This window comes from Strix uralensis, chromosome 5 (genome assembly GCF_047716275.1).
Source record: "Strix uralensis isolate ZFMK-TIS-50842 chromosome 5, bStrUra1, whole genome shotgun sequence".
Lineage (NCBI taxonomy): Eukaryota > Metazoa > Chordata > Aves > Strigiformes > Strigidae > Strix > Strix uralensis.
Genome location: NC_133976.1, coordinates 30,979,763 through 31,007,127, shown reverse-complemented (window position 1 = coordinate 31,007,127; position 27,365 = coordinate 30,979,763). Strand labels below are relative to the sequence as shown.

Here is a 27,365-nt window from a genome sequence, read left to right as displayed (position 1 = left end):
AAACATACAAGCACAAATCTGAGTCATGATCTGTACATGCCCAGGAAAAATCATTACAGTTAACTTTTGGAAATGGTGACTATAATGGTAACATGATAGTAAACTGAGGATCTTCATATTAGGGGTCATATTAACCTAGTAAGGACTCAGTAGGAGTCAACTAACAAAATTTCTCATGTCACACACAATTTTTTGATTTTTACTAAATTCCATTTTTGGTTTTCTACAGGAGGATATCAGGATGGTGAACAAATGACATTTTGTTGCTATTATAAAAGCAAAACACAATAGAGTTTTAGAGAAAATCAGCTGTACAATGGAATGCCTATATTTAATGGGACTATGGTAAGAGTATCTTTGACAGGAAGGAAGTAGTTATACTCCTGGGCTCAACAATCGACCAGTAATATATAGAGATCTTTATATGAGGAACACTCCTCTGAATACATCTGAAATGTATTTAAGGATTTTTTTAAGAAATATAACAAGAAGGAAGGAGAAGAAATTACAATGTGTCAGTAACAGATTGCTACATTAGACTCCATTCCTACAGGTTCTGCGTAGGCATGCTTCCCTGCCCATGCTGAGAACTGGGAACTTCAATGGAGCTCTAGGCAGATGCAGAGACACACCCACATGGCGTTTATTATAGTACAGGAACTTGGAGAATGTTTACTTTTCAAGAATACTGAAAGATATGTTAACCTATAGATATTCTAAGTATTAAATGTTACATCATGCTGAGTTTTAAGAAGGTAATTTGCTGACAAAATGTTGCCTTTGGCTGCCCATTGTCGTTCTCAACTTCTTTTTTCCTCAACTGTTTAAATGAATCATAAGGGTGGTTCTTAATAATACTTTTCAAGATAAGAGAAACCAGACAACTCAAAATACTTTGTAAATAACTTTGTTGTAGCCAGCTTGAAAACCTGCTCAAAGAAATTAGATATAGGTAATAAATCTTAAAGTAGTTCATCAAATAACATATGATTAAGGAAGTAAACCAACCCACAATATGTGTTGCCATCAGTCTCATACTCACTACTTCACGTTTTTCCACTTCAAACCAACGAGATATTCCAGGTAAACTCTGCACCAAGATCAGTGTGGTTCTCTCCACCCACAGACTCTACAATATACAAAACCAATTTATTTCCCTAATTTGCCTCTGTATTTTTCTTAATGATTCCCTTAATGATTATGAATACCTTCATTTAAATAAAAGAGTATTGACATCAAGATTTCTACTGAAATGTCTATCCAATAAGCCGGTGACATTCACTTTTCTCCTGACTTTCTAGGACCTATTACTAAGCAGTAATTTCTGCTGATTCTTCACTCTGAAACATGGTATTATTCTATATGTTGTCCCCTAATCGCCAAAAGTCACTCACAACTAAATTAGTATTTTAAGATTTCCTTTCTGAGATAACATCTGAGAAGAGGGAGAGTTCAGAAGCAGAACAATTTACAGATCATACAGAGTGACCAGCTTTCCTCTGTGAAGTTCTATTTGAGATACTCAAATGTACTACTGTTAAACACTTTGTGCAAGAGGTTTGTAAAATGATAAATCAACACACAGGATAGTGCTTACACAAAATATATATAACCTGTACAATTAAGATAAAGCCCTAAGCTTTAATTGGAGGACAACAGTGACTTAATTTAACTAATTTATTACCCTTACAGTTCTTTCTTCTAACTTTGTAACAAAATTATTATGGGGTAATTCTCTTTTTGTGTCTGAATACCAGAATATATTCTGCATCAGGATGTTTCTAGTGGGTCAGAATTAAAATTACACCAGAAGAATGTAAGATGAATTTTCAGTGTGACGTTTATATTAGGAGGAAGAGAAGTCATTTACATATTAGGGAAGGAACTATTGCTCTTTCCTGAGACAATCTCTAAGTTCAGAGGTAGTTTTTTATCTTGATATCACAGGAACAGAACATTACGCTGCAGTTTAGTCAAAACTGTCTCTCCCTTGCTCTAGGGAGAAATAACTTTTGGTAATTCTATCCATACCCCATATTACCTACTTAACAACGTTTTCCCATCTGCCTTATAAACTTCTCTGGAGGCTGCTCTGCTGTCTCCAGTTCTGCCTTCTGTGCATCACTGATGCAAAAAAATAAAAAAGGGTATTTTTTTCTTTCCTATTCCCATACAAGATGACCTTCCCACCTCCCACATATTTTTCATACTATTTTAATTAAAATGAGAAGTGAAATAGTCAAACCTGAGCTACCATCTCCTCTAGAGAATTTGTTATACCACGCTCGGTTGAATAACACACCTGTAGACATATACCATTCTCGGTTGAATAACACACCTATCACTGATGTTACAAATAAATCCATAGGTCCAGTAGTTCAGGAAAGGGCATGGTACTTTACCTTGAATTCATTTTCCTTGTCCTTGGTCCCTTTGTGAAAAGGCCTGTCATATCGGAATCGCCAGATATGATTTACTTTGTAAAAGCTCTTGATGTTATCTGGAATGCCGTCTCTCTGTAGGACTTCCTGGTTTTCTGGAATTGGCGTCACTGCATAAATCTGCAAATCTATATGTAAAAGAGTTAAGGCTATCCCACTTCATCCAAATTAGCAAAGCATATTGACTCCTGAAGCATCACAGAAGAAAACCTCTTTAAAAAGTGTGTATCATGACATGTTTCTAGATTATTAAGGGCTTGGGAAAGGAACCAGAGAGATTTTTTGATGGTTTGTGATTTTTTTTTTGCTAAAAATTTCATATTTATTTTTGAAATAGAACTACTTACATGGAATACTACATGGAGTAAAGGGATTCAATTAAATATATTCTTACACACAATGTCATGTCATGCTAACGTTATGTTGTATTGTAAGAACTTGAATTACTGTAACTGGAACTGATACACCATTATCACAGCAGTGATAGTTCTATAAGTATTTTTGGCTAAAGTAAGAATCTTAATAACCTGTGAAGGATTTTTTAAATAAAACCAACAATTACACAAAAAAAATCGGAACATAATAGAGCAGCTGGGTCAAATTGCAGAGGAATTCTCACCTACCATTTATTTCAGTGGAGGCACATTGTGACTGAAATTGGCTATAGATGTACCTACATTTTTTAAAAGCATGAAAGACGTAACTGCAGTGTATGGGTTTGTGATTATGTGGATACACTGTGCTTCTGCCTGAAAGATGGTCTCATCTGGCTGATTAGCATGTTGCATAGCAATGGCATGTGGGAACTCATTCAACATTCGCTGCTGGAAGGCTTCCAGCCTTTCATAGTCATGTCCTCGGCAAACAAATTCCTTATTCTGAGCAGAATAAGAAAAAAAACAAGAGCAAGTTATGTGAAAATAATTAGGTATCATTAGATAGATCCAAACACGCACTCTGAAATATAGACTTTCTGGGCAATTTTTACATCCTTTTAAGAAGAAAAAAATAAGAAACAAAAGGCAAGAATGAAAATAAGAAATCTAGAAAGAACAGGTACTTAGAAGAAGGAAATTTTACCATATAAAGTATGTTTTATTCAAAAGTCTGGAAAAATTGAATTATTATACTTAAGGCTGTAATAAAAATCTGAAGGGAGAAATTGTTCTTATTGGATTCAAGTATGTAACTAACATAACATATCAGATTGCATAAAATATGTAACAAAAACATAATGCAATAGACAGTTAAGACAATGAAATGGGCTGAAAGTCCTTTCCATGAAGAACTAGGAAACTTTCTCTGAAGTTACACAATTCTGAAGAAAAACAATGCATAAGAAAATGATAGGATGCATTCAATTTGCCTTATCCTTTAAATATTTAACAATTATCCGCCTGGTAAATTAAATTGTCCAGTTTTTGTAATATACTCCTGGCTCCAACATAATTTCTTTTACCTGGATGCCCACTATGAAGTTGCACCATTATTTTCCTGAGATTGTGCAACACAAATACAGATAGAACACACAACCTACATTAAACATGAGATGCCCGGATTTGGAGTACCCATTGGAACTAGTCACTGACTGTGGTGGTGCTGAGAGCTTCCTGTAGCTGTGGACAGCACTTTTTGGTTTGATTCTGTTTGCACACATGTTTGAAATATGGAAATATCTTAACCATTTTTCTAAAAACACTGTTAAATGAATTTAATTTTAAAACATACATTAGAAAATTCTAAAAAGCCATTACTAATGTGTTCCTCTTGAAACAGGTTTAGATAGAAACAGTTGTCCTTACAGTACCTTACAGTATAGGAAGCATTGAATTCTGAGAGCCTGGACTTTCATGAAAATTGCTACAAGAAACCAACTGCAATACTGTTATTGTGCAAGTACAAATTAAAACGTGAAAGCTTTATTCTGAAGCTTTATTCTTTATTCCTTCTATATAGCAAACACAGCCAGGCTGTTTAAAAGAGTTACAAACTGCTTTGCCATAAAAAAAAATTAAATCAAATGCAGTAAGTTTTGAGGTGTTCCTTGTTGATGCTGCAAGCACAGATCTGTGCTATGTACATTTAACTTGCAAAATGCATAAATACTTCCTGGGCAGATGCATAAGTAGTGAAAGACTTACAGGTCTGAAAGTACTGCACTATTGCACAACTTTCCCCAGTACTCTTTACTTCATCAGTTGATGGATTTTTAGTAATTTAAAAATTAAATTATTTCCAATTAACATTTCCAAATTTGTCTATACAGATGTTATATTCAGAGGACTACTAGGTAATATCAAAAACTATGTGCCCATCAGACTCTTTCTGTGCACTAATTTTGAAGGGGAGAGTTTCATGCACTATTTACCATAGACAAAGAAAAATTAGGCTTTTTAGGCCTCCACCATACAGAGGAGATTCCTTCGTCACTTATTTGAATTACCATAGGAAGAGGATTGGATTACGATTGCAGCGGCTCCATGAATAAGATGGATTCTGTTCTCTTCCCAGGGTGACAGTCAGTGCAGCTAAAGCACTGCAGACTGTGGAAGAGGGGAACAGGGTAAACACGACTAGCATTTGCAAGGACACTTCAGTAACTTCCAAATCAAAGATTAATGTTCAAGAGTAACTTTATGTATCTTGTAGCTTTAGTACATTGATAATCAATGAAACTCAGCATGCTGAATTTTTAAGTCATCTCCAAAAAAATGGAACTCGGAAATGTAATTACTTAAATGCTATATTACTGATTGTCCCACTGCCAAGGGATACCTTGTCTGACAGCCGCCTTCTGAGCAGCCACCAGCGGAAACAGAACAGAATAAAGGGAACAGACTACACTGAAAAGAAGATGTTGGTCTGTGGAACAGTAAGGTGCATGGTTTCCAACATAAACATGAATGTTACGTTTATGTGGGACTCTAATGGAAAAACAAATGGTAGGCTTCCAGAAAGGATCTTCTCTTAACCCTGAAAACATGAGGGTATTTCATTAATTATCACAAAGAATTCCCTGTTTCTCACAGGATAAGAACTTGTATATGGTATGATCAAATTCTCACATAGAGGAAGTGACAGCATGAATTCCAGAATCACTCCATTCTGTTCATTTTTAATTCACTTACTCTCAAGAAGAATGGGAACTTTTTCCCATAGAATCCAACTCTGAAAAATTCTGGCTCCAAACGCTGTTGATCCATGATTTTATCATACAAAGATGCTTCCATCATCTGGGTGAGATTGGTAAGAAATAGTTAGTCTTTTTTGAAAACATATTTTTACCTTTTACACAAAAGGGAGGGTCTTTCAGCACATTGCTCTGGAGTACTGGAATTGCAGTGCATCCCTGGGCAAACAATAAGGACATCCAGAAGTCTCTGAATGCATCAGATTAAATAATTATACCTCTTAATGACCTGAGAGTTTCCAAGAATTAAAAAAAATGCTTTTAAATATATTAAAGGGGTAAAATATTAGATTAATGACAACATGCATAGATCTTTAATGAAAAATGGAAGTAATAGAAATGCAGTTTGAAACATAGGACCAAGTAATCTGCTAATCATCCAAACACATGGCAGTAATGTGGTCAGTTTAGTCAGCAAAGTCCAATTTCCATATTCAAGAGAGTTGCGTCCAAATGATACCAGATTCCAATTATTTAAGCATCAAATATGAGTTTCTGTAAAAATCTCACAATAGCAATTAACATAATCTTTGATCAATACATCCTGCCTTTATTTCATTGAAAACACTGACACAAAGTGATCTTAATGTAAGAGTCCCCTTTTTCTGATGATATTTCAGCAAAGCATTCTCTGTTCTTAAGTTTTTAATACTGTGAAAAAAAAACAGTATTAGCTCTATTTTAGGTAATGCAGACAGCTATTTAATGTGTGTATGATACCAATGGCTGCCTAGTTATATTGCTGTGGGAAATCCCTGCACCTCCATTTTTGGATTAACATAGGTGGTGCAGATATTTCCCAACTCAAACACAAAACACATTAAGTACAATTAATTAAACATGCATAAACTAATTACTTTAATGACATGATGATAGTCAGCTTGCTTTTGCTTATAGGATTCTGCTATTGGGATATCTAAAGATATGTGGGATAAGCAGATCACAGGGAATACTGCCACATAGCTCTGTGGTGAGAATTTTGCATAATGCTGTTAAGCAGCTCTGGATTAAGTATACTTCAGTCAGTCCTAACAGCGAGTATCCTACATGTACAGAAAATTTAAAAACGAAGCTGTAATATGAATCCATCAGAAGCAGACAAGAAAAGGGAAGACTGAATAATCTGTAAAATACAGTATCAGAACGAATGAAGAAAGAAACAGTGCTTAGAGTTCTAAGAAAAACGAGAGAGAAAGCAGGAAGACTGTGCCAGGGAAGATTCATTTTGGCTATATGATATTAAACAGACCATATTTTTAAGCAGTAAATAAAAACATTGCAAAGGTGTACATTGCTTGTTGCAAGCTGTTTGCTCGCAATTACAACTGCAAAGATACGTTCCTGCTCCTAGCGAAGGACTGCATAGAGCACATTCCCTGGATAAACCATAGGAAACAAATGAAAGTGAATTTGTAACTTAATTTTTCTGCATAAGCATGCACACAAAAGGGGTGCTGGAAAGGTACAAACATTGCAAGATCATTTATTTTGCCATTTTTCTTCAAAAAGCTCACACTCCTTTTTATAACCTTTATTGTAGAAAAAAACCACAGGATAAAAAATAAAGTTTGCAAACCAAACCTAAGGACCATCCCATGGCAAATTTAATTTTCTAAGTAACTAAAAAGCTTTTGGATCTCTGATTGATGAAAAGTACTCAGGTACATTACCCTCATCTTGCTGAGGTTTCTGTAGTCGTAGTAGCTCTCATACTGTTCTGCAATTTTCCTGCATAAGATAATGCCATTTTCCCAACACTGCAAGCAAGTAAAAGACGTTCAGTAATTTCAAAGCAACTGTTTGACAATTCATGATTTATAAGTGGTCTGTTCTTTCTATACCAAGTCATACTTCCAGTAACTGAAAATACTTGAACATATTGACCACTAGACATACTGATAGCTGCTGAGTAATACTGATGTATTCTTTGGGGAATTGAAAATATATTTAGAGACTTATTTAATAAATGATTCTTACAGGACTATCACTGCACAAGATATAAGTTATTGAAAGAGTGATAAGACATCTCTTTTGATACTACATATGAGATCAATTCAACTCAGTATGATTTTTACATTTTAAAACTGTATTCTTAATATATCCTCCCTTCTTTGTACATTGGAAAATATTTTATTGCACCATATAAGTTAAATTCCATAAGCTGATTACAGAATTTTTTGAAAAAAATGATGATCAACATCAGTTTGATTACATTTACTAGGCTTACATGGATATTACACTAGCTACACAAAATTGCAATGCATTGCTTGTTATCAGTAAGACAAATTATCACACAAAGTATATATGAAATTTAGACTACAGGATAATTACTCTTGCTTAATTCAGAATAAGCATTCTCAGTGATGACAATGAACTGTGATGCCTAAATCCATTCCTTTTCAGAGATTCTGCAATTGCTATTCTAAAAGATACAAGATGATTTAGAAGGTATAAACATAGTTCTTATAATCCAGATCCCTGAATTTTTTTCCTCTCTTGGTCATTAAATGAATTTCATCACCTTCATATGGCTCATTTTCACCATCTTTAAAATGGGGAGAAATTATACTATGTTTTATAAAGTGCTTTAACAGTTACAAAGCAAATTGCTACACAAGTGCAAATTATTCTCACATGTAAGTGTGGGATTTCTAGGATACAAACACAAGATTAGAAGAAACCTACTATGTCACTAAGTAACTGCTTAATCAGGCAATGACAAACACTTCCCCTCTATATGAGAAAACACTGCAACCCTGGAAGTAATATCTTAAAATGAATAAACTATCTTTTACAGATCCACTCAGTAAAATAGGGCTATTTTACCTTTCCCCTATCAAAGTTTTGAATGATGGTCAGATGGAGACACTCTTTACGTTGCCACTCTGTTTGCATGGGGTAGTTGAGAAATTCTCTCAGTGGCCGATCAGACCATTCCAACAGCTCATCATACAGCAAGAGTGTGTAGGCAGCCTCTACAAGACAAATTATAGCATTGTACTTATGAACAACAAACCAATAAAACAGCCAAACAAAGTACACAGAAATGTGAATGCTCCTGATGAGATGCACCTTTTTAACAGGTAACTGATTTATTTCAAGTATAAGACTTTATTTCAAGTATAACGTAGTGCTGGTTTTGGACAGTTACTATCTACAGCTACATTAAATTCAGCTTACAGTTTTCACATGCTATTTCAAGTGGAGTAGCTGGGACAGTTTTCCTGGAGTCTGACAATACAAAGAGGACAGAGAAATTAAGAAACAATATCCTGCTTAGCCCTAGTCTTCCCAAAACTCTCAATGGCTTTGCTTTCTGAACAATGGAACAAGGACTGGAGGATGAGGAACGTCAGTAAAGAAAGAGGAAAGAAGACAGACAGGACTGTGGACACTGTCCAAAAGAGATCAAGGCTGGGAGGGAATGGAGAGGCAGACGTGTGCTTAAAAGACTCCATTCTTTCTCTCCATAGAAATGAATCCCTCATAGATTAGTCTTGACACTATCATAACAAATAATTTAGAAGTGCACACAGGAAATATTTTTTTTCATTTTATAGAATTTATTTATCTTTAGGTTTGGAAGGAATCATCAGATCAGGGTAGTAATCTTTAGATAATGGTTGGTAGAAATTACCTGGGAATATCAAAATTATTATTGTTACTTTTACTTTGATTTAAAGAATTCCTCAGAAACAGTACACTGCAACTAGTATTAAACTAATCTCTTTCTTGCAAAGTCAGACTTTGGCTAATTACAAAACATCAGAATTACTACTAGTTATGACAATTCAATTTGGCTAACTGTGCATATGTATTATTCATGGGCAGGGACACCTTCCACTAGATCAGGTTGCTCAAAGCCCTGCCCAACCTGGCCTTGAACACTTCCAGGGATGGGCACCTACAACTTCTCTGGGCAACCTGTTCCAGTGCCTTCCTACCCTCACAGTGAAGAACTTCTTCCTTATATCGTAAGTTACCATAAATGTATATAGAAGGTTTCTAAAATAAGAATGGCCACACTGGACAAAAGGTCTGAAGGGTCCCTCTACCCAGCATCCTATGTCTGGCAGTGGAAGCACAACAAATAACATATTGGTACCTTTGGGAGAGATCTGTAACTATTGGCTGTGCACCAAAACAGTAAGGAGAGATAAACAGGGTTATTCACAATGTGGGAAATTCAATTTATACAGGAAAGACTGAAAAAACTAAACATTTCTAAGATGAAATGATACAAAGACAATCTCATTACACTTCTCAGGTGACTGAGGGGACACAAGAGGAATCAGTGCATTTATGTGTTTCAGCCTTAAGAGAGTTATATTTATAGCTGTAACTGAGTGCTGGGTAAAGGAAGATTTGAAGCTACATTTTATAATAAAAAGGACTTTTTTTTACAGAGTATTATTAGAGACAGTCCTGTAAATCATACTATGAAAGGAGAGAAAAATTATTTTAAAGGCAAGCTGGATTCATCCCTAGAATGAAACTATGCAGTTAGCGAACTAATGGTGCAACATGTAAGAATGCCGCTGAAGTAGCAAACTTCTTTCCCTACTCCTGTGTACTTTAGATCAACTGATTTACAAAAGGCCTGTGTGTTGTCACTGATCGATAAGGCAAAGCAATGGACTACATAAGTCTGTTCTCTAGTGGAAAGACTGTCTCTATCCAAATGCCATGGGTGTGAGACTATCCCTCCTTAAGGCTCTCATGGCAAAAAAAAAATCAGAGTCATGGAATCTACCATGACAAAGAATGCAAAAATCACACATGTTAATAGCAAATACACAGGAAATACAGCAAAGCCCTGGAAGTAAATTTTGAGCAAAACACTGCTTAAATTTAGAACGGCTGGCAAAACAATTAAAAAAAATTAGGTTCCTATCACTGCTGAAAGTAAACTGGACACATATTAGCAGCCAATGTGTAAAGGGAATTCAACATTGCTTAAAGAATTACCAAGATCTGTTACGTAAAATCAGGAAATTAATAGTTTGGCACAAAAGCCAGCTGTGGCAAAGATACTGCTTGATAATCGAAACTCTCTTGTGACTCACTACTGCCTGGTCACATGAGGAAATTAAAATCTCTCCTTAATATGTCCTGCTATCTACTCTACACTTTAAACCCATGAACTGCAAAGGGACTGTGGAAATTCCAAGCGAAGGACCTTTCCTATGGATAGCAGGAAAGCATAAGGAAATTTGCTGTGGCAGTAGGTACCTGTAGCCTATTTACTAGTGACCACCAGCCAACTAATCTGATTTTAAGAAGGAAAAACTTCTGGAGAGATTCAGAGCACATGCAGTTGCAATTGCAAACAGTGGGGAAGACGGAGGTATTATAAGGTCAGTTAAATATTCTGGCAATTAAAGGTTCTTTAATTTATAGAGATACTGATTTTATCTCCTCCAGCAACTATTGATAGCATCTAGTTACCCAAATCAAGTGCATTTTGTGTTGTATAAACAACATCCATGCACATTACATTCTTATTTCTTCATTTAAAAGATAATGGCCAGCCATGGCACTAAATTAAAATTGAGAAATCCTGGACAATAGAACTGCAAATGTGGTATGTGAAGATTCACAAAGACATCAGCAAAGTGCTATACTTGTTACAGGTTTCAGGGTCTCTGTCTCTTCATTAGCAAGTAATATGGGTCTTCCTTTCCTTTCTTTTTTTAACCTAAAAGTTAGGTTCTGAAACACAGCTGTGTAGAAACACCACACCAAACAGCTAACCAGCAGCATTACAAAAAAGTATACAGGCATTACAGCAGCATTACAAAATAGTATATAGTATATACTCATAAAAACTTCCTCTAAACTTTATTATTCTTGGGTGAAGAATGACAGTATCACACATTTATTGCTAATGCATATCAATAACAGTAATTTACATTCAACAAGGCACAGCAAGTAGTAGAGTTGTGGGGCTGAAAAAAATCCCTATTTTGAGAGAGAGATTAATTGGACAAGGAAACTCAGCTGTTGTCTGGCTCTGTATGTTCTGCACCGAAGACACAGCTTACAGGTTTGCAAAAGGCTGCAAATCATGGACCGGTCCTAAATATCTTTTTCTAGTTTGTACTCAATTACCTGTAAAGTTTTGTGCTTTCAGATGTAGGTCATACAGCTTATGAATATAGCGAATATACATCTCTTCCTTGTTCAGTTCAGTCTTGTAAAAATTCTGCAATAAAATTGAATTTTGTAATGAAATGTAGTAGTTAATAAACATATGATAGCGGTTACACACAAAAAGACTTCAAACATAATGGTCTAGAAATAAATGCATGTATTTCAAAGTTTCACATGTACAAAGTCATTACACAGAACTGCAGTAATACAGTAAGAAATAGTAAATAGAATAGGAGATTTTCAGTAGACAAGTCAACATGCTCCTGAATGTTTTCTTTTAAATTCTCATAGCACATAACAGAAAGGCCCTGATAGAACCAAAATCTGACTGTTCTTTCTCCATAAATATAATCCATTCAAAAAGTGCATCCATATATCCTTACTTAGGCCATTTAATATCTTGCTGAAAACTGTATGTTGATTTTGAAGTATTGACAGCACTCTGACTTCTGTATTCATATTTTAACAAAATACCTACTGCCTAGTACGTCTACTCTTCCTTCTGTCATAGTACAATGCCAGAAAGACTTTGGTACCGTTATGAAGAACTGTTCTATATTGTAAACAACATAATCCTGAATGAAAAATATGATTTCTTCAGCCCTAACTGATGTTGGGAACTGGTAACTGATGCATAAATATTGCATTGCATGATTGAAATATTCAAAGTTGCACTCTAAAGTGATATCCAGGACAAAATTTCTAGAGGTGGCTAAAGATTTCTGGACATGTAACTGCTATTTGTTGTTACATGGAGAAAATACGGAATGCAACATCAAAACTCTTAATTCAAAACATTCATTATTCATTTACAAGCCCTAAAACAAAGCATGAAGAAGTTATTTGCCATACTCACTATGGACATGCAGCTACAGTCCCCCAGCTAGCCATACTTAACGTTCATGATAATCTGCTTTGGTTAATAAAAATTTATAGGATAGAAGAATCTAGCACTGGTCCTCATCACCACTTAACAATTTCTATTCTATTATTCGAATCACCTACTATTTTGAACTCTAAACAAGTGACCAAAATTTTTCCCCTGTTGTACAGTATTCTCATTTTGTGCCACTGTTTCCTAAATTGAGTTATTATTAAAGAGAAAGGTGGGAGGAACATTATCTAAATACCAAAATAAAAACTTTATGGAGAAAGTTTTTTTTTTAACTGACTTGGGAAAATTATTACATATCATTAGCTCTATAATGATATACCCCCTTTAGACCACCATCTGCCTTTATAATCCAAAGACTTCTGACTTCTCTTTTCCTTCCACAAGGTGTAGATCAGAACAGATGCTTCTCTTTAGAAGGATCTGCTTGTATGTTCATATTTACCTGTCTGAAAAAAAGCACAACCTACAATACAGAATTGCTAGCAATAAAGCATTAGGATTAAACAAAATATGACACTGAACTGCAGTACTAGACTTCTTGGCTCTTACCCCATGGCACTAAATGCTCCAGTACTTGTCACAAGTCTAAGCTATACAAATCAACTGGTTTTTCTCTGAAGCTCAGCTCTGACAATGTCCAGTTGGTCTGTAAGGCAGACCACAGCAAGACAACGCAGTCACAGCTCATGAAATACATCATGCTAATAAAGGTGTTGTGTGATCTTTCAACAAACTATTTCAAGATATAAAATATAACAGATGTAGTCTTCAAAAGAGGACATGATGTAAAAAGTAGACTTCCCTAAGTAATAAAGACTTTTTTTCTTAAGAAAAAACAGCTTGAAAACAACATTGAAACAGGTAATGTGGACATGTTCTACTTAAATGCCATGATGTCATATGCCAACATAGACCATCACAGGAAAATGTCCTCTTTCTAAAAAGAAGATATAATTTTAGATTAATAGAATCTGAAGTATCAATTAAATATCAAATCAATCAAATATCCAATGAGGACCAGAGGTGCCTGAGAAAAACTCCTCAGTGAGCTGCCAAAAGTTATTCAATATAATTTCAATGCTTTTATACAGCTCTGTGATGACCAAGTTCTTTCATTAGAAATTCAACTTTCAAATGGGATTTAGATGATTCTTATGCGTAAGGAACTAACTCCATTAGACACGTCTTAAATCAGCTTTTCCAAACAAGCATTACTAATGTGAAACCTACTCCAGATGATCCAGAGGGTGGGGATAGAAAGAAAAAAGTTCCTACCTTCTCTCATTTAAGTTACTGCTGGTGATGCATACACCTCCAGCCTATTTCATGATGTGGCATCATTCCAGTTAATTTGATAACTTGGTTAACTTGGACAATTCTATTTTCTAGAAGAACAGCATATACCTCTATGACAAAACAATGTAAAAATTCTCTTTTCATGTCAACCAGTCCTCTTACCTTTGGAAGTCAGAATACTTTTGAAGCAGTGGTGAAAAATGAAATATTGCTTCCTCCTCTGGACTTCAAATAATTTTAACATTATACATTCCTCTGAATACTCATTGCATGAAGCATCTTGAGATTACAATCAGTTAATCCATCATATGAGCAAGCAAATGTCTTAAAATTTGTGTGCTACTTTTGTAATTGAAATTTCCTTTTCAAAATTTAGCAGTTGTTGTTTCTCTGGTGCGCAAATAGTATTAAAATTTGTCTGAAAATTATTAGGGTATGAAATCTGCCCTAGCCTGTACAAGTCATTGAAAATCCCATTAAAAAATATTACAGTGTTTGGGGGTTTTTAAATATTTGAATTTTCTTTTTGTGCAGATCTTGGATGGTTTGCTAATAATAGTTTAAAAACTCCTTAGTGATAGGATGAAAATAATCCAGGTACTTTACAGAATTCAGATCATGCCAGATTTTCCAACAGAAAGCCAGCTGCTCTACGGCTACGTAGTAAACATCATCCCTATTTAGAGAGCACTATTTTCCTACTGAAGAAGTCTTTTATTCTCCTATGTATAACTGCTACTTAGAAGTGATACCAAATTGTTGCACTGACGTCAAAAATGGAGAATTACAAGTCAGCTTATTCTGTTTTTTTCCCTTGCTAAAAATATAGCTTTCCAAAACATTCACCATGAAAATGGAAACTTTCCAAGGTTAACAGAAGTCAATAAACTTGTCAGTGGAAACTGGCCTAGAACCAAAATGCATCTTGTAAACAAAAATGAAATATTTTTCATACTACAAATTTGCACTGTTGGTTTGTTGTAATGATAACATGACAAGAAGAGGTCTTGAGAAGCATTTCTGGCTCTTCTATTGGGAAGAGAATAGATAGTTTTCAGTCTTCCAAAGATATCCCATATTCTATGTCTTAAGAACCAACTTGTGTCAGTTATTGGGGAAGAAAGGAAACAGGAGAAATCGTGTAAATTTTGTTGGGTTTGGGGAAGGAGGAAAGGTTTGTTTGTTTCTATGAATGCAGAGACAATTAAACTTGGAAAATACTATGGTGAAGTTTATCCAGTAGGAAGAGACTGCAAACTGAATAAAGCAGTATTAGAGATCTCTCAGAGCCCAACTATAAAATGCAAAGGAAGACTTAACGCCCCACTGTATCAATTTCACCCTGAAAAAAAAATCAGTGATTCTAAGTGCAGTATTGTTCTGTCAACTTCCACTCAAACTGCGTCAAGAAGCAAGGTACCTCCTATTCAAATGTGTGGCTGTATACTAGAAAATGCTTAACTGAAATCAAAAAGGGAAAGAAAAAGTATTATACAAACCAAAAGGCTAACAGTGCAGCCAATCTTTTTGCCATCCACTTCTCCCATTTTCATGCAGTCCCTAAAACAGAAAGTAATGAAAGTCAAAAGGAATGATGTTTATCCTCTTATAGTGAAGCACATCTCAGAAAACAGACTAATTTGGCTCAGGAAGCTGACCGAAATGATGCAACCCAAAGGCATTCGGGTGAAGAGCTGACCCAGCTGTGTAAGGGATTTCATGCCTCCTTTTCTAGGACATGGAATACTTCAATCATCAAGAAAGTCAATGTTTTTTATTGGTTCTGTCATTGAGCCTAGGTGACTGTCAGAGATCATTTGGTTTCTTCATACCTTGTGCTCAAATTATGCCAGCAGAAGCCAGCACAGCTGCCAAAAGAGGCAGTCCTCCTCCTCCTCCCAGTCCTGCACTGCTGCCTGACAAAACTCAGGAAGAGATACAGGCCAGGCAGCATCTTTTTCTGGGTTATAGTTTAACCCGTGTCAGTCAGATCACCACAGTGCAACACAAACACTTGTGCTGGCGTAAGGAAGAGGGTGATGTGAATGAGGGAATGAGCAAAGATGAGTTTGCTTTCTTCAGAGACAGTGTACAACTAAAGTGGTTATGGAATTACAGCATTAGTTCCTCCTCTAAAAAAACAGAATGACACTGATCTGCTCTGTAAAATGCTCCAAGATCCATCGAATTTTCCTCAGTAGTACTTTTATAATTAGTATCATTTATTGTTTTGGAAAACCACAGATCTGATCCCCAAGTCAAAAGTTAAAATGGAACCATGCAGAGTTTGATTATCACACAGGGAAAAACAATCAGTATAACCATGCTGGAATAGAAAAATAACAGGCAGACATCACCATGCAGTCACTAAAAGAAATTGAACGTAACTTTAAAACATTCTTGTATACATGAGCTAAACAATTGTCCCAAATACTCTCCTAACTACTAGTATACACAACTGTTTTGAAAGACTGAGGGCCCTGGAGGTTGCAGTCCAACCAGTCCCTGAAGAGGAATAGCATTGCCAGGCTTCTAAAAATTAGGAGTCCAGTCTCTGTTGATGAAATAGCTTTCCTTTCAAACTATCAGTGATGATAGCAAGTGGAATACCAGGTCTCACGATGTGTCCCTATGGAACCAGGGAAAAAAACTAACACTTAAGCTCTAGAAAGTGCTACAATTGATGGTGATAAGGACTAAGCTGAAGTCTGAAGTTTCTACATGGGCTTCACAACTGACTGAGAAAACCCCTTTCAGTCTCCCACTCCTGAAAGGGAGCACACAACTACCATTTCTTTCTCCTTTGTTCATGTGGTACAGTCAGATGCAAGCTCCTCACCCAGAGATCTTATCTTTGTATACATACTTACTACACACCTGACACTGTAACTAAGCATGTTTGACATAGTGATAAGAATTTTACATATTCTGTAAAACAATTGTCAGGTGATTAGTACTGAGCTCTGTATCTTCAGACAGACTTGAGTCACTAACCTACTGCCAAAAGTTCCTATATTCCTTGATAGGAAACTCGTGCATGCCACTGGATTTTCATACCATGGGGAGGCTTCTTGGTTGGTTTTCACCCTGCTTGTTACATTTTCCTGTTGACTAAGCAGCTGCTGACAGAGATCGTGAGCACGTACAGTTGATGTGTCCACATGCAGTCACCATTTGCGCAAGATCACCGTATTTGCCCCCTAATATTTTGAAGATGGCAACCTTACTTATAAATTGTGATAATCTCTCACCTGTAGTCCAGTAACCTCTCCATGAGGCGAGTCACAGTGGCGATTAACGAAACGCCACTTTCCCTCCATGTTTCCCGCTCAATTTTCTTCAGTAGACTGAAAAAAAAAGCCAGAACAATTTAACTGTTTATTTTTAACTGTCACTATGACAACCACTTTGCTTTTACCAGTACCTTAATACCTTAGCAACATCTTCGATAGTTAGATTTTCTTTTACAAACACCCTCCCAAGAAGCACAATTTGCAAACAATGTCTTACCTAGGATAAGGACCAAAAAGTGGAATTCTAGTCCAGGAAGCATTGACAAAACAAATGATTTTTATATTAGCTGCATCAGGTTAAAATATATCAAATACCTACTTTTCAGAATATATTAATATCCCAAAGACTTAACAGAACTCTTACAAAAAATGATATATTAATTTCATGATGATATATCAGAAAATGGGGAGTTTAAACATATACCTAGAAAAGAGTATTTATCAACTCAATATACCTTCCCAATGGGACCTCAACATTTTTAACAAAGATTTTTCCTCCTCTCCTCTCTAATAAATATTTCAGTACACATGAAATTTAAGAATGGGGAAGGGATTTTAATAAGATGATTCTCCCTCTTCACTTAATATTTCCTTCTGAGAACATACTATCATGCATGTGTAAAATTTCATTTGCTTAAATTGTCATAAGATCTTTTATTAAAAACTGTTGAGTTCTTACACTAATGTAAATGCAGAATACATATTGAAGTGAAAAGATTTCAAAACGGTGGTGTAAGTGAAGCTGTCGGCAAAATTATACTTAATATTTCTGTTACACACCTCTGACTTTCACTGCTTAGGTTTACCAAATATTAATCATTTGGGCATGAATTTCCCACATTTCCTCTCTGAGAATGAACAAGGAAATATTTCTCTACAGAGTTGTGTTACTTTTATGCTTTGGTGCAGGACCTCGGATGGGTGACATGTCCATGGAGATATTTTAGCAGTCTCCCTGAAAATCCACTCAGGTATGGGTCTACTTAGAAGTCTCTGAAAACTGCCACATCCATATACTCAGAGCTTTTTAGAGAGTTGTTAATAGCATCTGCGAACCTTCTGTCTGCAGTGGGCAAGCTGTCAGCTCTACTGACCTTCATCTATACTGAGCATGTTCAGTCCCATAAGACTCCTACGTCCAAATTTCACCAAACATATAACAGCGCTCAGTAACTCCTACATGCCAACTGCACTAGCTATACACTCCAGCTCTGTTCAGCTCCTTACATTCGGAGGGATGTCACAGATGCAGTTCTCCAAACTAATTCGACCTAAATGAAGCTGTGCTCTGCTGGAAGCAAGGAGGAAACACTGATCTTCATTCTGCACCCTTTTATCAATCTTAAGACTCTCCTCTTTAAGAGGCAATCAGATGTCTTTCCCTCACATTCAGAGACTGGCTACCTGTCATTGCTACCAGAGACAGATTACAAGACCATCCTTAACCAAAGAGGCTGAAGCAATAATCTGGCATCTCTGTTTTCCATATGCAGGCTAACTTAATTTGCTTTTAAACCCCTTATGTTCCTTTCAATACAAGTTTTTGTGTCTAACAAGAAATAAGAGTAGAGTCTGTTACATTATTAAGCACTGACTTGACTACTGCCCTGATTTTTCCTATTACCTTTCAACCCTGTGTTAAACAGGAACATTTCCACCTAAATTCATCAAAATAATTACCTATAGTTCCTGTAGAAAAACAGCAGAAGTCTGACTTCTCCTTTAAAACAGAGGGTTTTCATCTGCATTTGACTTATGCATGTTCTTCCTAAATGTATTGACATACTCATTATAAATATACAATTTCTACAAATGGATTGTGTAGATACATTCCAAGTACTTATTCAAACTAACATCAATGTCACCAGTTGAACAATTTTATGACGTGCCTTCTGATGCATGCCTTCTTCTCTCTATCATTCATCTTTCACCACAGTACACAGAACACTCAGAACGAAAGAGCTACTCAAATATATCCCTCAGCTTCCTCATGGCTGTATCTAGATAGAATTAAATTACTTACAGGTCCCAAAGCATAGCCAAGATGCTATGTTCTACAAAGCACTAAAGGGGGTAAACAACACAGAGAAACAATGAAAAAGTTTCTGCCTATCCAAGCTACTATAGCCTATCATCTGTGCTCATTTGAACAACAGTGGTTTGCTTTTTTTTTTTTTTTTTTGAAGTCTTGGGTTCCCAAGAATAAGAGAGTGTGGGGACCCAGAGGATCAGAGCTCTCCAGGAAAGAATGCCAGGCTTAGAACCATGTTCAGGCTAGCTCGATCATGTAGCAACTGGATTTTATATGCCTAAATCACAGATTTATTCAGACCACTAACTCACAGGCATCTAATCCTAGAGGTGCCTTAAAACATCCTGATGTCTATTTTGGAGTACAAAGTCCTCTAGCTACCTCACTATAACCAGAGGTTCCCTCATCTAGTCAGCTGGGTCAAAGTCAAACTTTGCTGCAAAAGTTCAGTGATGAGTGAGGTGCTACCCAAACCCCACAAAAATATTCAGAAGGGCTCTGAAAGACTCAGTCCAGAGAGAGTCTAATGGACTGGGTGGTGCTGAATTCAGTCATGCAATTGGGGGAAGACATTAAGACTGAAGACAACATGAGAGAGGTAGCAGTCATCACTTTTTATATAATAGCTTCATGGCTAGAGAAATCACCCACAAATTGGCAGAGCTCAGCGTTAAATGCCTGATCAGCTTGAATGTGAGCTCCAGTTTATTCAAAGAGAAACCTCATTGTCAGGTCCCCAGGGGAGCTCACTAGCCCAGATTTTGTGCTTTGATAATGTGGCCACTTAACCTCCAAACCTGAAATGGCTTCTGTTAGGCCAAACTGGAATACAGCTACAGAAGTAACAAACTGGCAGCATCCACTGGATTCAGCACAGAAGAGCTACCTGAGTATATCCCTTGGCTTCCAAGGATTTTGTTCTAACCACCAGCTGTTTAATGAAGTGAAATCATTCTTTTCCCTGTGCTAATTAACTAAGAATTCAATTGCTGTGTTACAGTGTAAATGTAGATCAGGACACCTTTCATACCATGGTTACACTGGGTAGCAATTACAAAATCTAGTTTCTCATGGTAGCAAAATGTTCACTACTCCATGCTTTGCAGCTCTTCAGACGACATCAGGAGCTAATCACTGAGAAGTCACATTCAAGTCCCTAGAAAGACACTGATTCAAAACAAGCAAGTCAGCTTCCCTCTGCTTTCACTACGTCTTTTCATTTGATAAAGATAATGCTGTTATAAGTAGTAAATACTAAGCACATATTATTTTAGATATGTCCAGAGACTCTTATAATTTGTCCATAAAAATAGAAGATGCTCAAAGGAAAGATGCAGAGATTGTCTCTGGAAAAAAAAAAAAAAAGGCCGTTAACGTGGGAGTTGAGAGATTTAAACTCATTTTCCGATTCAGACAAAATAAACAAAAAGCATGACAAAACCTCAAAGTGTCACACCCACTGCAGTTACTAGACTGTATCCAAAGTAGGTGTGTGCATCCCCTTGGCTCCCAAGTGTAGCTACCAAAACCAAACATGGCAAATCTTCAGAAAGATCAGGTAATATTGTAGCATTTGCTTTCATTAAAGACTACAAAACCACTGCTTGCTACAGAACTGTATTACTGTTTCACAGTCCTTGAGTACATACCGCATCTCTGTAACTTCAGCCTAAGCAAGTCTGCTTTCTTGCATTGTCTAAAGACACTCTAATATTGCTTAGTTTAAATTACCCATGGAAGAAATAGAAAAAAAGAAATCTCAGGCTAACTGACCCCATCCCTTGCATTCAGCTCCCTAAACTGTCCATCTGATTCTAATAATTTTCTTTCACATACCCTAGAACACTACATCATCCTCCATTTTAGATGAGTACCTTCTGAAAGCTCTCCTCCTGAGAGGTGCTAGTGTATGGAGTCAAATCAAACTCAGATAAAAAACTAATGATAAATACTATTTTTTCTTAAGCTGGAAGTGCACTTGAGCAGTTACTTTGAAATTTCCCAAAGCGTTTAGTTTTAACTTCTGTCATACCAGAACAGAAACAAGTATACTGATGCTGTGAGACGTTTTGCAATTTAAATTACTATGACTATGTCTCCAGCATTTAGATTTATAAAAGGCTCTCACCATTTTTCACTGTATCTTGTTTAACATCCCCCAGTTTAAATCTAACTCAAAGCCATAAAAAAATTAGTAACTATATTTCATATCAATATGCTTTCTTATAGAATTTTAAGTTATTCCAGTGACAGACATCTTGATGTATTTTGCACAAGAGAATGCATTCAAGCTTCATTTTATAATTAGAGCTTTTCCCTTAATGACTTAATTCTGAAGTTAGAATACTGTATTACTAAAATATTGAAATCTTACCTTTTATTATCTTTACTCAGATTATGAAAAATTTCATGAATAATTACAGAAAGTTCTGCTTTAGCATACTGTACTGTTGTTTGCCATTATTCATCCATTTCTGTAATATTCTGCCTAATCTCTCTACCCACTTTTGCTTGTGTAAATGATAAACATTTAGGAACTCTATTTTTTTCAACTCAATACAATTACAGGTTTTTATATGTTTGCTATTCATAGACACTGAGATCTGAATGTTGTTATTTAAGCAAAGACAACAAAGCTAAAATGAATACTTAAAGAAGAAGGAATGGTTAATAAGCCATATAAACAGAAAAAGATACTGTGTTTAATAGTACTGAAGAATATACAGCCTGGAATCCTGAAGAACAATACATCTCCTACTAAACACACCAGAAATAAGTGAAATCTTCCACTTAGGTGAAATTGAGCTCTGAGGAACAACAGAGACAGAGTTCAGTTAGTTATTTTGTACCTGTACTCTGTGACAATCATTTATTTTGGTCAATGGGATAACTTATGGCAACCTTAGGGACTTCAGCATTATTATTATCTTTTCCTAGTAGATTTCAGTGATGTGTCATTTATTAAAATATACTAACAGCTTAACAAATAATTTTAAAAAGAAAATAATAAATAATCTGATCAGAATAAATAAATCAAGAAATCAACAAGTGACATTACACAGATGAGTACAACTTTCTGGCAATAGAACATTACTTATTAAACAGCTTTTTGATGAATTCTCACACTTTGTTTTCAAAATGCTCCATCTGAGCTCTACCTGCACCCTACGCAATTATGAAGCATTTCTTGCTTTTCTGATGTTGAAATTAGTAGGTAGGTGAAGACAATATTCTGTGATGTAACGAATTTAGCCTTTCCCAATTATAGCTGTATGCAAGAAGTACAGTCAGACTTTACAGATGCCATACAACACCATAAAATGTTTTATTCCTCAGATTTTCAGAAGAAAAACCCCAACAAACAAATCAAACCAAAACGAGATTCGCAACTGTTTTAAGCATTACTTCTCTACATTAGCATCTGATACAACCAACCGAACTCAAGGAATTAGTGTAAGATAAACATATTACTCACATACTGTTGAAGAGTTCTCGGTATGTTTCGTCACCTTTACCTTCCGACATTAGGCTGTCCAGTTTGTCAATCAGTTTTGCTTCCACCTGCAACATATAAGTGTGGTGTAAACAGCTTCTTTTTCCTTCAATAAGATTAGAGAAAATCGAGGGAAGATCTGCTTTTATGTAAGGGACTTTGCTAAATGCACATCTTGGAATTATTGGTCAGTCATGTAAATCTGATGACCAAGTCACTTCATCTCTTTGAAGCTGGTATCATTCCCAAGGTTTGTGGGGTTTTCTTTTTTTTGAGGGAGGGAGCTAATTTAAATTGAGCAACGTGACTTTAAAACTACAGGCTGAGTAGCATTTGCTGCTGCTAAGGCAGCTATCTATTTATGGAGTCAGACAAAAAGCACACAGCCCAAATAAATTGCCTGAATTCTCACTGCAGGGCTGTAAGCACAAGCCATTTTCTTAGACTTTAATAAAAAGATCATATTTTCTGACCTGCACCCCACTCTTTATAAATTAATTTTTATAAATGTCTATACTGTTCAGAACACCTGGGGGGCTCAGACTTAGTTTCCCAACCTTCCTTTCTTGCCAGTGTATTTGGCTAGAAACCCAATTTGCTGGATTTACATAGTAACTATCAAAGAAACTTACAGAACATATCTGGTGACTAATGACACCTTCAATACATATTTTAAAGTGTATTGATTATAAAACATACAGAGGTGAGGCTACACTGTGTGTAAATATTTCAAACCTCCTTTTTAGCAGTTATGTATTAGCAACCACAAATCTAAGGGAGAAACCAAGCTGTTGTCAGGACATTTTATTTGAATAAATCTATTACAATTTACATTTAAACACAAGCTGAAAACACAGAGAAGCAGAAGAAGTGGGTTTTTTACTTCTCACTCCTTGTTAACATTTTTATGGTAACTTTTAACAATAAGCTTATACATCGATAGTGAAAAGCTACCTACTTACATCACATGCACTCCTCCGTTCCTAATAGTTTGTTTTGTGTTTCAGATACAGCTCCCACCCTAAGCATTATGATTGCCTGGAAGTAATTCAAATACTTCTGCTTTCCTTCATTTGAAGCAGCAGGAAGGAGGGCACTGAGAAATGGTTTGAGGCAGTCTGAAAGAACTGAGTGGGAGCTGTGGGAGCAGATGGCACACTTGGTCGTTCCTTCCTAGCCCGTTAAGAAGGTGTTTGAGCAGAAAGAATACTTGCATCCTTACAGAAAAACATTCATCAGAAGGATCATATGATCTTTTTTCGTACTAACCGGAAGGGAAGCTAGTTGAATCCTATCTAACCAGTAGTCTGTACTGCTGTAAAGCAGAGATGAAAAACCACCACAACAAAATCACCCTTGTTGACAACACCTCAAGTTTTGTTCTTCACTTTGGCACGTCATGGATTTTATCCCTCATCTTACATTACTAACATGATAGCACTAATTGGAGAATCTTACTACCCCTGCAGAGGTTAAAAAGGGAAAAACCCTGGTAATCCCTCTCCAACAGGTATAATGTTGCTACCTTCTCCACCCTGAATCACCCATGGTTGGGACCAGCACTCTCTGAAGTGCTTTAATTTCAATCTTGTTTTATTAACAACTTCACACACACTACCTGTTTAAAGTTGCCACTTCGCCTTTGCTCCCAGTCCATCATGTCATGGAAAATGGGAATCATTACATTCCTCAGGTCTGGCTGGGGGATCAAGGTCACTTCTAGGAAGGGGCCAATCAATGCTGGAATAAAGTGAAGCTTGTGCTCCCCTAAAATGAAAATGAACGTGAATGTGAATTGGGTGTTCTGTGAGCTATCAAGCAATCCAACTATTATGAAGAATTAAAAAGTAGCACTCTAAAAGTCTATAGATTTCTTTATCTCATGTCCATCACAGCATGGGCTATTTCTTAAGCCCAAAAACTGAAAAGATGCAGACAATACAAGAATATAAGGCAAACATAATACATCAGATTTTATTATACAATACTGAGTTCAGAAGTGACAGTGGGCTACCTGTATCCCAAGTTAAGTCTTCCAGAAGGAGAACAGAGACAACGCACTCTCTGGGCATTTCACTTATTTTTCAGAGAAATGGTTTGGTTTCTAGGCTCTACATTCTTGTGTTTACAAAATAGCTAACTGTCTGATATTCTGTGCTCATCAAAAAGAGATAAGTATTTTGATTTCTACCTATCTTTAGTTTTGTGAGTATAGAAATGGAAGTACATGTTTTGACTGCAGGAAAGGGAAGATGTGACTCAGCTGTTCTCAAAACAACTCACTTTAAAATCAGTGCTAAAACATCTTCCATTAACTCACCATATTCTACTTAGCAGAAAACTAAGTTTTTGTCAGGAAAGCTAGGAATGGCATACAGTAAAGACTGACCATTCAGTTCCAGTTTTCCACAAGTAAGACTTGTGATACCTTCAAAATAGGAGGATTATGAATCACAACGCACTGACTTTCCAAGCTGGGAACTAATTTACGTCCAGTCTACCTCTGGGTATTCCAGTGGGCAGTCACCCCTGCTCGGTGCTCTGTTTGGTATCTGTGTTTGTGCAAAGGAAAATCAGAATTCCCTTTACTGGAAACATCCCGGGATGCATATCCATATGAAAGCAAGGTTACCGTGCAAGGATCAAGGCTTATGAGGACTCTTACTCATAAGAGAACTGTAAATGCTGATTAGCATAACATCAGTTATATGAAATATCCTGCCTACAGTATTTAATTGGACACATTACCAGATAAACTCCATATTTTACCCCACGAAACTCATCCCTATTGAAAAGCATCATGATTTCCTCCTTGCCCGCATACTGGGTTTCCATTCAGCAGAAAACAACGTGAGTGGGGCGATGGTGCACACTAAGGTCTTATGCTACCATGCAGGAAGGAGATGGGACCCAGGAGTGAATCCTTGATATATACCAGTTTAGAGATACCCATCACGTATCCAAGTAATTTAGAGGGATGCCTTAGAGTGAGTAAGCAATACTAAATACTGTAAATAAGTAAAATATGCTACACAACAAATGTTAATGAGATATTAATAAGCAAATACTTCTTACTTTGAACATTTCTCTTTCTAGTACAGCCTGATCAGAAAGACCATTTTTTTACAACTACATATCTTGCTGGGGAAAAGATTTATAGAATTGAGATGACAGTATCTCAGCAACCACCATGGTCTTCATATCTTTAATGAAGTGAACTACTGAATAATTGAAATACAAATATGACAAACGTAGTGTCCAAATCTTCTACACAGTTTTCAATTTCTTCCCAAACAACATTTAATTGCATTTCTCTGATGCTCATACTTTCAGTTTGCAGTTATTGCTTAGAAATATAAAAATGTTCCTAAGTTTATATTCAAGCATTTATTTTTCTTGTGTTGTCCAATGTGTCATTTATACATTGGTCACTGATTTGTTTATGCCTTTATATTTTAGTGCAACTAGGACTTAGGGGAAGATTTCATGCAAATCCAGCATCTCAAGAGAGCTTCAGAATTAAGATATATGTCTCTTCCTTAAAATGTTTGGCCACAGAACTAAAATTGTAAACATAAGTATATTTCCAGGCATAATAATTCTGCCCAAAAAGAGCACTACTTTCTTCTCTAATGTTCTCTGACAGCATTCTTTCAGTTCTCTTTGAAGAAATAGGGATAGCTCATACACAGTATCAAGGCTTAGAAAGCTGAGTTTAGCTATAAAGAAGGGAACTACAGATAACTAAGGTTTTCAAGGTTTCAGGGTTTTCCTAAACTTGAATCAAGACTTCATGTGAATTTAATTATCAAGGACTCCTCTATCACTGGCAAGTGTATTTAATAGGTGAAGAAATAAAAATTGTTTTTTCATTTTATGAGCTACTGATGATGTGTTTAATTACTTACCTAAATTTTGCCACATGCTGAAGATTTCACATCCCATTGTTACCCGCATGTCACCATATCTGATATGTATTAAAAAATAAAGCAAAACAATGAAAAAACATTTAAGAAAATCAAGTTCATATGCCATTCTGTGACACGGTTAAATTAAATGCCTCATTTGTAGTCATAAAAAACTACTTTAAAAGTGATGATTTTTTCCAAGTTTTTGCTCTTTCCATTGTACCCAGCTAAAACCAGGTTCCTAAACCCAGGTTTATTTGCAATATTGTGAAAACTATCAGTTCTTTCTAAATGCTATACATCAGTAACACAGCTGTGAAGCAAAAGCTATTTTTTGCAGCAATATGCTGTAGTTCTCTCTCTGAGAATGAATAGTTTTGCTCTAGCTTAAAGAAATACAATTAATTCACACAGACAACAGTGCAGTGTCTGGCAGAAACACCTGAACCAGTGTGAATCAACTTACGCATGAACTGGAAATTAGTGTTGGCACTACTACAACAAGGCTATTTTGCTTCCAATATCTGAACCAATTTGGGCACTTCTACAAAGGCTGCTGTCAGCTCTGAAGATCTATACAAAGGGCCAGAACCAACTCTCATTCTAGTCAGTGTTCTCTTTTTGGTAGGCCTTTTTGCAATCTCCCATGTCATGCATTTTGAGA

At 36.1% G+C, this 27,365-nt stretch overlaps 1 protein-coding gene across 1 annotated transcript in view; it reads right to left on the bottom strand.

Moving 5' to 3' along the window:
* Positions 1 to 27,365, bottom strand: part of DOCK4 (dedicator of cytokinesis 4) — a 255,664-nt gene that overhangs the window by 21,505 nt on the left and 206,794 nt on the right. The window contains exons 30-42 of the mRNA XM_074870262.1: positions 26,702 to 26,760; positions 24,412 to 24,560; positions 22,776 to 22,861; positions 17,486 to 17,512; positions 17,227 to 17,322; positions 15,475 to 15,535; positions 11,743 to 11,836; positions 8,458 to 8,606; positions 7,302 to 7,388; positions 5,570 to 5,674; positions 3,178 to 3,319; positions 2,403 to 2,569; positions 1,043 to 1,129 (exon numbers count right to left, since the gene is read on the bottom strand). Coding sequence (XP_074726363.1) covers positions 1,043 to 1,129; positions 2,403 to 2,569; positions 3,178 to 3,319; positions 5,570 to 5,674; positions 7,302 to 7,388; positions 8,458 to 8,606; positions 11,743 to 11,836; positions 15,475 to 15,535; positions 17,227 to 17,322; positions 17,486 to 17,512; positions 22,776 to 22,861; positions 24,412 to 24,560; positions 26,702 to 26,760 — 1,309 coding nt within the window. The remainder of the gene's footprint in view (positions 1 to 1,042; positions 1,130 to 2,402; positions 2,570 to 3,177; positions 3,320 to 5,569; positions 5,675 to 7,301; positions 7,389 to 8,457; positions 8,607 to 11,742; positions 11,837 to 15,474; positions 15,536 to 17,226; positions 17,323 to 17,485; positions 17,513 to 22,775; positions 22,862 to 24,411; positions 24,561 to 26,701; positions 26,761 to 27,365) is intronic.